The 11,555-nt window shown below is 45.9% G+C and overlaps 1 protein-coding gene across 1 annotated transcript; it reads left to right on the top strand.

Moving 5' to 3' along the window:
• The first annotated feature begins 5,864 nt into the window (after positions 1-5,864).
• On the top strand, positions 5,865-6,978 carry LOC117368301 (olfactory receptor 5V1-like). Its single transcript, XM_033961831.1, has one exon. It carries the CDS (start codon positions 5,865-5,867, stop codon positions 6,822-6,824), a length of 960 nt encoding a protein of 319 aa, XP_033817722.1. The 3' UTR covers positions 6,825-6,978.
• Positions 6,979-11,555: the final 4,577 nt, after the last annotated feature.

Raw genomic sequence — 11,555 nt, 5'->3', positions numbered from 1 at the left:
GTCCCTCACGTAACAAACGTGAGTAAATTGTTGTCATTGAACGAATGAATGTGACCAATGAACATGCAAAAAAAATTTAAATAGCTCGGCGTTCTCAAAGTTCGCCACCATTTCAGAGAGAAATTTATGCAGAGGAGCTAGGTCGTTTCCTGTTCCGTAAGTTGCTAAGCTAAATTTTGAATAAAGAATGCGGTATTGTATTGAATTTAAAGTTTACGCTCAGTTACCATATAGTAAGATTAACGGAACTTTTTGTGTTTCAGGCACTGTCAATGATTTCCCCTGACGAAGCCACATCGGGTGAAACGGTGGCCCCGTTGGGATTTAAACAGTGCTGACTTTTGACTCAGATAAGTGCTTATTTGAATTTATGCACTATCTTATTAAAAGTTTGGATATTTATTTATGATGTTTTAAAAGAACAAAACAAGAATCCAAAGTCATAAAAATAGATACAAAAAGTTAGAAAAAATATAAAACAATAAGAAAACAATAAGAAAATATTTAGTGCCGTTAGCACATGCCAGTTGCCTATGATTGAGACTCTGACCGAAGATTGGCAATAGAAAAAACCTTGCTGGATGACTCGGTCTCTGAGGCACGGCATAACACACAGCAGATATGTTTAATATAGCGGTGTGTGCTTTTTACAAAGTTTAATAGGAAGTAATTTGTATTTTCAGTATTTTTGATTGATACTTCCTCAGTAATTGCATTTTGGTTCCATCATACTCTCCTCAAGTTAAGAAATTAGTAAGTAAATGAGTTGGCCATTATACTGGTCAACAAGCATTTTGCTACTGGCTGCTACTGCTCTGTGCATCGGAGGAGGATTTGACTGAGGGTTCAAAGGAGTGACCAGGGCTGCCTGCCTGCCTATTTCCAGGAGGATGGCCTCTACTGTTATCTTCGGCCCAGATATCTTGCTGTTTGCAATTGGCACCCTGTCTGGGTTTGGGAGCTGGTTCTGCTGAGTTGCTGGACATGAGATAGCGGGCAAAACTGTGCTGTGGTGGCTCTGTTCACCCCCTGAGCTCTTTGCAGGCCTATATCGGGCTGCAGAGGCCAGTGACCCCTACCCCAGTGAACTGTGATAAGTCTGAACTTTTGCTGTTGGGCCTGACCTAAGATTATACAATGACGGCCTTATTCCGCCTCATTCATGAGGGATGGGCAAGCTCACCACACACTTTGGTGAATCTTTTACATTCCCAATCAGTGGAACTCTTGGGTGGCTCCTTCATGATGAGGCTCCTTTGTCCTCTCCAGATGGCGTGGCGCTGGTGGAGGAGGCAACAGCAGAAGACTTCAGAGGCATTTCTTTTGCTGCAGCTGACTGGCAATGAGATGATAGCCCTGGGTATGGGTCGCTCATGGGTTCACCTATGGGAGCAGAGGGGGGTGTACCACCTTGAAAGACTTGTGGGATCTGGGGGAGGAAAATTCCCTATGTTCGCTCAGGTTCGCTCGGTGGGATCTGCCGTCCTCCCATTTCTGTGCTTATCTACAAAGTCACCATTATTATAACTCTCTACACCAGAAATGGGGGACACTTGGCTCTGTGGTTCGCTAGATGCTCAGTTTTTAATGACCCCATAGGGACTGAAAAAATTATCCACAAGGTATAGAATATTGAAAGCGGCCTTACCCCTACAGCCTATTGATGGAATGGCGGCTACTTGGCAAAGGGAATTAGCTGTAACCTAAGATAGGAAAACATTTTTAGACCATGTCCACTCTTTTGGTGGGCTAACCGATCTTAAAGAACTACAATTTAAAATTTTACATAGGGCCTATCTTTCCCGAGTTCAGGGGGCACTGAAGAGCCGGCTATTACGGCCTCCACTGATAGACCACTCGACTCTCTTTATGCTGATTCAAGTAATATAAATTTAATAATCAAACAGCAATAGCGTACAGGAACAAATCATACAGCATACAGAGTAATAGAGCATACACCAGGCTGGCCAGACTGATGGAGAACTTCTGATGAGTTCTGAAACTATGATCCAAGGAGCTTTCTTTTATATGATTCTGATAGCTCTGGCCCACCTTGGTGCAGGTTACATTTCATATTTTCATTGGTTAATCATATTTATTATCTCATTTATTAATCTATTGATTGGTTAGTATAATGAGTGATACTGTGCGCCACGCCCTTTCTTATCTAATTCTATCCTATTTCCCCGTAAATGTCCTGTTAATATATCAAGATCCTCTTTCAAGCACCTGAGCCTAACGGCTTTTCAGCTCTGTGGTTAGTTCTCTTACATTCTTACATCTCTTGTTTCTTGCGCAGCATCCGTCAGTATCATGGTGAATCTTTCCCATCATCATCCTTTTTCTTGTGAAACTTCCATCAGTTGAACCTGTTAATATAGGGCCAGGATCCCTTTTTCACTAGAATTGTTTTTCTTTCCAGCTGTGCCTTCTATTTGACCTTGCTCTCAAGAAAGCAGAGCTGACAGTTTTTAGTCAGAGTGTCAATTTTGCTCTTTCAGCAACCATTTTAGATTTTAGCTGTATTGGCCTGTTTCTGCGATATTGGGGAATTCTCAGGGGTCTTCACCTGGGCTTTTCCTACACAGGACTTCTCTTCCCTTTCTCAGCATGCATGGGCATCTGGGTGGGGGATTTGTCCTAAGTGTACCAAATCATCAGGTACACTCATCCAACTCTTCCTGGAATGCCCCACTACAAAATTATGGTTGATGGCCCTCCCCCTGCTGGAGCAGATTGTGAAGCATCCCATCCCCTGGGACTATAGCTTGCTATTGCTGGGGGATCAGAGAGAGCTCATACTGACAGGGTTCTCGCTGGCCCAACGGAAATGTATTTATTTGGCTGTACTGGAGGTTAAACATCTTTTACTGCAGCAGTGGGTCTCACTGGCTTGGGAAGCTGGCCTCGCTCGCCTGATTTGAATGCCAGCGGTTCTCCTTTTCCAAGAGACTGGACCTTGTGTGCTATGTGGCTTTTTGGAAGGACCTCCCGCTTTGCTGCCATGGGGCTTCATAGACCTTTGAAGGGGTTATGTAGCCCTTGATAGAACTTTGTTGGTGTTATCTGCCTCCTTGCTTCTCCCTTTGGATCAATAGGCAGTTACTGGTATGATTGAGCGGTGTTTGGTGTGTTCTGACAGGTAAGTTAGTTGATGAGCTGGATGAATGTTGGTTGACTGGGGGGGTGAGCATGTGGGAGATAATATAGAAAATGTTGGTTGCGATGGGAACGGTGTCCAGGGGGCTTTGATGTGTCCTCGTTACTCTGTTCTCAATGTTGAAGCTCCGTTATGGAGCTCTTTTGTACTCCTTGCTTTGTTCTGGTTTGGCATGTTCTGCCCTCTGTTTGTATTGTTTCTGTTGCAATTTTCAATAAAAAATTATTAAAAAAAAAAAAAAAAAGACCAGCAGAAGTTTAAAAGTATGGTTAAATGAACACAGGTCCAGTGTGAAGAAAGGACTTATGGAAGCAGCCCTAGTTGAACATTGTCAAGAACATTAGCATAGTTTTAACAGTTTGAGATGTTTCTTCATTGATATAGTGGAAGACAATGTGCCGAAATGAACATAAGAACATAAGAAGCGCCATCTCCGGATCAGACCTTCGGTCCATCAAGTCCGGCGATCCGCACACGCGGAGGCCCTGCTAGGTATACACCTGGCTTATTTTATAGCCAACCATATCTTTATATGCCTCTCTCAAGGAGATATGCATCTAGTTTGCTTTTGAAGCCTAGGACTGTCGATTCCGCAATAATCTCCCCTGGGAGAGTATTCCAGATGTCAACCACTCTCTGTGTGAAGCAGAACTTCCTGACATTAGTCCTGAACTTGCCCCCCCTTAGCTTCATTTCATGTCCTCTTGTCCGTGTCAAATTGGACAATGTAAATAATCTTCTCTGCTCTATTTTGTCGATTCCTTTCAGTATTTTGAAGGTCTCGATCATATCCCCACGCAGCCTCCTTTTCTCGAGGGAGAACAATCCCAGTGTTTTAAGTCGATCCTCATATTCCAGTTTCTCCATACACTTCACTAGTTTAGTTGCTCGTCTCTGCACCCTCTCCAGCAGTTTTATATCCTTCTTTAGGTAGGGAGACCAATGTTGGACGCAGTATTCCAAGTGGGGTCTGACCATTGCCCTATAAAGCGGCATTATAACTTTCTCCGATCTACTCGAGATTCCTTTCTTTATCATGCCCAACATTCTATTTGCCTTATTTGCCGCTGCCGCGCATTGTGCCGACGGCTTCAGGGTCCTATCTATCAGTACACCCTGATCCCTTTCTTGTTCACTTTTTACATTTCCCAATTGTGATTGTTTGAGAGAGCTTATGACGTCAATCACATGGAATGGTTGTTTGGTGATGGCGTATTAAATACCCAGCACCATTTTAAGTCAGTGTAAAGTTGAATGACATCAAAGAAAGCTAAAAAAGAAGGTGATTTGATGTTGGGTAAATATTTGAAATTCATTATTCACCTTTGAAAGATGCATGAATTAATATTTATTTATTTTTAGTATTTATATACCACTTAAAGACTAAGGGCTCCTTTTACTAAGGTACGCTAGTGTTTTTAGTGCACGCACAAGATTAGCGCGTGCTATAGCGCACGCTAGCTGAAAAAATTACCGCCTGCTTAAAAGGAGGCGGTAGCGGCTAGCATGCCTTTGTAAAAGGAGCCCTAAGCTGTTTATATTCAGGTACTCAATCATTTTTCCCTATCTGTCCCAGTGGGCTCACACTCTATCTAATGTAATAGTTTGATATCGCTTGAGCTTTTTTACTAAAGATTTTTTATATCTTGGAAGGTTTGTTTAAAAGTAACCTGAGTTGAAACTACAACATGAAGTTTTTCACATTGCGAAGAGCTTTAAAAAAACACTAACCCCTGATGAAGCTAAAGAGCTTAAATGGCAGAGCCTCCGTTGTTATTAAGTTAAGTGGTTTTGGGGTGGTTTTTAAAAAATAAGTTTTCATTGTTGCATGAGCAGTTTCATATTGTGAGTTATTAGATTGTGGCGGTATAGAAGAATAAAGTTATTATTATTATTATTATTATGAACCAATGAGAAAAAGCATTACCCCAATAAAGGCAGTAGAACAAAATTGGTGTCTTGTTCATTTTTTTGTGATATTTCATAAACATAGTAACATAGTAGATGACGGCAAATAAAGACCCGAATGGTCCATCCAGTCTGCCCAACCTGATTCAATTTAAATTTTTTAATTTTTTTTCTTAGCTATTTCTGGGCAAGAATCCAAAGCTCTACCCGGTACTGTGCTTGGGTTCCTACTGCCGAAATCTCAGTTAAAACTTATTCCAGCCCATCTACACCCTCCCAGCCACTGAAGCACTCCCCAGCCCATCCCCCACCAAATGGCCATACACAGATACAGACTGTGCAAGTCTGCCCAGTACTGGCCTTAGTTCAATATTTAATATTATTTTCTGATTCTAGATCAACCCATATACTCTGATGTGAGACTCCACCTGCACTCCACCCAGACTATGCCCCCTAACATACTATTTCTGGGTCATGTAAAAGTGGTTGCCTTCTTGTTACTGCACATACTTTTACGTGTCTATGCCATTGAATAATTCCTAAAAATGTCTTTTATGCATGTGAAACTGATTTATTTAAAAATGATTTCCAATATGTGTATTAATCTATCATTAGGGCATGGTGGGGTAACCAATAAATACTTTTGATTCACTATTACAGCCAATCCAGAATCTGGAAAGGTGCATTTAGTTTATTATACTTTTTATACCTCCTCTCAACTTAATACCTAAGTGGTTCTTAATATAAATAATAGCCTATGATCTTGTACTTTCAGAGATCAAGAAAAGCAAAAAATATGGAAGGAAGAAGGAATGGAACTATTATATTGGAATTCATCCTGCTGGGAGATCAGTATCTTCTAAAGCATTCAATACTCTTCTTTGCCCTGCTGTTGATCTTCTACAACCTGAGCCTAATAGGAAACTCTCTCATTCTTTTTATCATCAAACTGGACTCCCGTCTCCATACTCCAATGTACTTCTTTCTCTTTAACTTGTCCCTCCTGGAAATCCTCTATATTTCAACCACTGTACCCATCATCCTAGCCATCTCTCTGGGCCATGAGAAAATAATTTCTGTCCAAGGTTGCTTGGTACAAATTTTCTTTATGCATTTCTTTGGGTGCTCAGAGTGCTTTCTGTTGGCCGCAATGGCATATGATAGATATGTGGCCATCTGTAGGCCCCTACATTATGGCTTGGTGATGAAGAAGAGCATCTGCTTTCTGCTAGCTACTGGTTGCTGGGCCTCTGGTTTCCTAGAAGCTTTTGTGCTAGCTATATCAACATCTAAACTGACCTTCTGTGGCCCAAATAAAGTAGCCAATTTCTTTTGTGATATACCACCACTTCTGAAGCTGACATGCACAGACACTCACACCATTGAGGCCATACTTAATGTGGCAAGCACGATGGCAGTCTTGTTCCCATTTTTTTTTATAGTAATGTCTTATATTTGGGTCATCACAAACATACTAAAGATCCGTTCTGCTCAAGGTCGGCAAAAGGCTTTCTCCACCTGTGCAGCCCACCTTACTGTAGTCAGTTTGTTTTATGGAACAATTATTTCCATATACTTCAGACCTGGCTCTGGTTATGCCTCCAGTAAAGATAGGCTGGTCTCTTTAGTGTACACAGTCCTCACACCAATGCTGAATCCTCTTATCTATAGCCTGAGAAACAAAGAAGTCAAAGGAGCCCTGAAAAAAGTATTTGGCCAGAAATGTGTAGCTTTAAGTACCAAGATAGTAACATAACTTACTGTGTCTTGATTGCTGATACCACCGAGACATTCTTAAATGGGATATGTAATAAAACTAGTAGAGACTGTATCCTGATTACTGATATCAAATTGTGATCACATGGCAATTGAGATATAAGCATACTCTTCCCAGCTCTTTAAATTGAACTTACTGGCAGTGTACTATACCACGAGTGCATGCCAGAGGAGCATGCTCAAGGGTCAGACTGTGTTCCTAGGCTTATTCCTTTGGGTAAGCTCCATAATTTTAGAATGGGAATAATGACAATGAAAAAGAAACTGGAAGTTTGCCAGGTTTTGAAGATTTTAAAGGGGGAATAGTTGGTTTTATTTCTTTTTCTGTTGCAAATTTTTATAATAGAGGCGGACATAACATTGTGCTTATTGACTGCATAACCAGAAGTTCAACGCAGTTTACAAAAAGTTCTAAAAGTAAACATGTTACATGAAATAAGATGATTCATTAAACAGGCAAATATTTAGAAATGGCCATAGGAATGGGTAGTATGCATCAATATTTGGAATTAGTTGTCATGAAGAGCTGCCTGAGATGCCAAAGTATGATTTAGAAATTTCTTACTCCTGCATCCCTGGACAGATGGAAAATTAAACAAAGGATGAGTTCTTCTACTATGTCTGTATGATGCTAAAGAAAATCTATTGACTAAGTAAGGAGCTGTACCATAAACAGCCTTGTAATAGAAACAGCCTAGTTTAAACAATACCTGGGCCTCCATTGGCAGCCAATACAATTTGCAATAAAAGAGTGTAACATGATCAAATTTCTTCAGGCCATAAATCATTCTGATCGCTGTATTCTGTATTATTCTAAGTCTTGCTAATTCTTTCTTGGTGACTGTCAGATAATATTGCAATAATCGAGAAGACTCAGCAGTAACGATTGAACCAGTAATCTAAAAGCAGTAAATTCAAAATAAGATCTAATTGTTCACAATTTCCATAACGTAAAGTGGCATTTACACTGATATAAGTTTTGTGGGGGTAATAAGTCATGTTACAATGCTGGTCAGCACTTTTTCCAGCCTTCTTTTGTGCAACACTTGAAGCCACAGCTGCCCCAATATTGACTAGTATTGCTGTGATTTTTCCTGAATCTGGATTGTGAAGGGTGGAGGATATTGAAGTGTTATAAATAGCATTTAAGTTGTTCTGTGACATATCCTTCCATCATTTGGATAAATAAGAGGATGGAAGCTACTGACCAATATTTGGTCACATAAGAGGGGCTGAGTTTTGGGTTCTTGGGAATGAACATAACATACGAATAGCCTTACTGGGTCAGACCAATGGTCCGAAAGCCCAGTAGCCCGTTCTCACGGTGGCCAATCCAGGTCATCAGTACCTGGCCAAAACCCAAGGTGTAGCAATATTCCATGCTCTCAATACAGGGCAAGCAGTGGCTTCCCCCGTGTCTTTCTCAATAACATTAAGATAATTCCTTCTGATCTGGGGAAAAGGCCAGTTTTTATATATTATTGAATAAAGGACTAAAACAAAATCTTTTCTCTTGCTATCCCCCAGCCTATCCCCTTTTCTGCTGCCACCCCCCCCCCCCCTCCCCAATAAATAAAGCCAGCCTGTCCATCTATCTGCTTCCTCTTGTTCATTGCATATTGACACCTCTTTGTGTTCCCACCTTACACCCACACATACAGCCAGCCCATCCCTCTATCTTATGGTTTATTCAAGACTTATGTCTCCAACACCAAATTCACATGGCCAGATTGTCTCTTTCTATTCCTCCTCCCAATACACTCCGCCACCTCATTCTGCCCCACATTCACACTTCTACAGCTAGCAAGTCCATTTCTGCCCCCTTACCCACGTAAAGCAAGCTTGATCCTATCTCTGTCCCTCCAATGTACACAGCCAGCTTCTCCATCTCTCTGCTCCCCTTACCCCTTATTCGAAGTTTCACCATATTCACAATGGTTTTCAATAGAAAACAGTAAATAACATATGAAAATGTTATTTGCAGTTTTTCTGTATTCACGGGTCTGTTAATCCCCTATCACAGCAAATACAGAGGGAGAAGTGTATTTAGTGATCAGAGCATCTTTCTTTGAGGGCCATTTTCAAACAAAATGCGCCCAAGGGAAAACACACACAAAAGCAAGCCATTGGGATGTCTGGGAGCCAGAAGTCTTACTTGACTGGCCACGCTGACATCCCAGTAGGGCAGTGGGGCAGCCTAAGGAGCACTGCAGTGAACTTCACAAAAAACGCCCTAGATACCCATCACATCACTGTACCCAGCTCTATATTACTACAATAGCCCTTGTGCCTGCAGGTGTCACCTATATGTGAGTTCAGTGGGTATTTTGTGGTTGTGGAGCTCACACATTCCACCACAGGTGTACAAGTTAGAGTGGGATATAGGCCAGGGTCCCTTTTTACATAAGCAATGCCTCTGCTGGGTCAGACCTGAGGACCATCGTGCCCAGCAGTCCGCTCACGCGGCGGCCCAACAAGTCCAGGACCTGTGCAGTACCGAATTTTCGCGGATATAACGCGCACCATTGTAAAACGCGCACAGGGGTATAGCGCGCAGAAATCACGATGATATGTACAAAAACTTTTCTATACCGCGCTCAGGCATATAACGCGCATGCTGCCCGACTCTCCTTTCGCCCGCCCTGACTTTCCGTGCGCTGTCCCGACTCTCCGTTCACCCCCCCTGACTTCCGTGCACTGTCCTCCCTTGAAGTCCTGTCCCCCCTTGAAGGTCTGTCCCCATCCTGAAAGCCTGATGCCCCCCCCCCCGACGTCCGATACATCCCCCCCCCCGGCAGGACCACTCGCACCCTCACCCCGAAGGACCGCCGACTCCCCAACAATATCGGGCCAGGAGGGAGCCCAAACCCTCCTGGCCACGGCGACCCCCTAACCCCACCCCGCACTACATTACGGGCAGGAGGGATCCCAGGCCCTCCTGCCCTCGACGCAAACCCCCTCCCCCCAACGACCGCCCCCCCCCAAGAACCTCCGCCCGTCCCCCAGCCGACCCGCGACCCCCCTGGCCGACCCCCACGACACCCCCACCCGCCTTCCCCGTACCTTTGTGTAGTTGGGCCAGAAGGGAGCCCAAACCCTCCTGGCCACGGCGACCCCCTAACCCCACCCCGCACTACATTACGGGCAGGAGGGATCCCAGGCCCTCCTGCCCTCGACGCAAACCCCCCTCCCCCCCAGCCGACCCGCGACCCCCCGTGCCGACCCCCACGACCCCCCCACCCCCCTTCCCCGTACCTTTGGAAGTTGGCCGGACAGACGGGAGCCAAACCCGCCTGTCCGGCAGGCAGCCAACGAAGGAATGAGGCCGGATTGGCCCATCCGTCCTAAAGCTCCGCCTACTGGTGGGGCCTAAGGCGCGTGGGCCAATCAGAATAGGCCCTGGAGCCTTAGGTCCCACCTGGGGGCGCGGCCTGAGACACATGGTGTGGGTTTGGCCCATGTGCCTCAGGCCGCGCCCCCAGGTGGGACCTAAGGCTCCAGGGCCTATTCTGATTGGCCCACGCGCCTTAGGCCCCACCAGTAGGCGGAGCTTTAGGACGGATGGGCCAATCCGGCCTCATTCCTTCGTTGGCTGCCTGCCGGACAGGCGGGTTTGGCTCCCGTCTGTCCGGCCAACTTCCAAAGGTACGGGGAAGGGGGGTGGGGGGGTCGTGGGGGTCGGCAAGGGGGGTCGCGGGTCGGCTGGGGGGGAGGGGGGTTTGCGTCGAGGGCAGGAGGGCCTGGGATCCCTCCTGCCCGTAATGTAGTGCGGGGTGGGGTTAGGGGGTCGCCGTGGCCAGGAGGGTTTGGGCTCCCTTCTGGCCCAACTACACAAAGGTACGGGGAAGGCGGGTGGGGGTGTCGTGGGGGTCGGCCAGGGGGGTCGCGGGTCGGCTGGGGGACGGGCGGAGGTTCTTGGGGGGGGGCGGTCGTTGGAGGGAGGGGGGTTTGCGTCGAGGGCAGGAGGGCCTGGGATCCCTCCTGCCCGTAATGTAGTGCAGGGTGGGGGTTAGGGGGTCGCCGTGGCCAGGAGGGTTTGGGCTCCCTCCTGGCCCGATATTGTTGGGGAGTCGGCGGTCCTTCGGGGTGAGGGTGCGAGTGGTCCTGCCGGGGGGGGATGTATCGGACGTCGGGGAGTCGGCCGGGCAAGAGGGCTTGGGCTCCCTCTTGCTCCGATCGTGGATGCGGGTGCGGGTGGGAGCGCGTGCGAGCGGTCGTTCGGGGTGGGGGTGCGAGCGGTCCTGCTGGGGGGGTGAATCGGGCGTCGGGCGGGGTGGGAACTATGTTTAAAAACTTTTGTATACCGCACTCAGGCATATAACGCGCGAGGGGTATGCGCGGTACGTAAAATCACGTATAACGCGCGCGTTATATCCGCGAAAATACGGTAATCCTCTATCTATACCCCTCCATCCCCTTTTCCAGCAGGAAATTGTCCAGTCCTTTCTTGCCGTTGTACAGGGCCATGGTGAGACCTCATCTGGAGTACTGTGTGCAATTCTGGAGGCCACATTACAGTAAAGATGTGCGCAGAATTGAATCGGTTCAACGGACGGCCACCAGGATGATCTCGGGGCTCAAGGGTCTCTCGTACGAAGAGAGACTGAACAAATTGCAGCTCTACACTCTTGAGGAACGTAGGGAGAGGGGAGACATGATCGAAACATTTAAGTACCTCACGGGACGTGTCGAAGTGGAAGATGATATTTTC

The sequence above is a fragment of the Geotrypetes seraphini genome, chromosome 1 (genome assembly GCF_902459505.1).
Source record: "Geotrypetes seraphini chromosome 1, aGeoSer1.1, whole genome shotgun sequence".
In the NCBI taxonomy this organism is placed as follows: Eukaryota; Metazoa; Chordata; class Amphibia; order Gymnophiona; family Dermophiidae; genus Geotrypetes; species Geotrypetes seraphini.
This window is presented reverse-complemented; position numbering and strand designations above follow the sequence as displayed.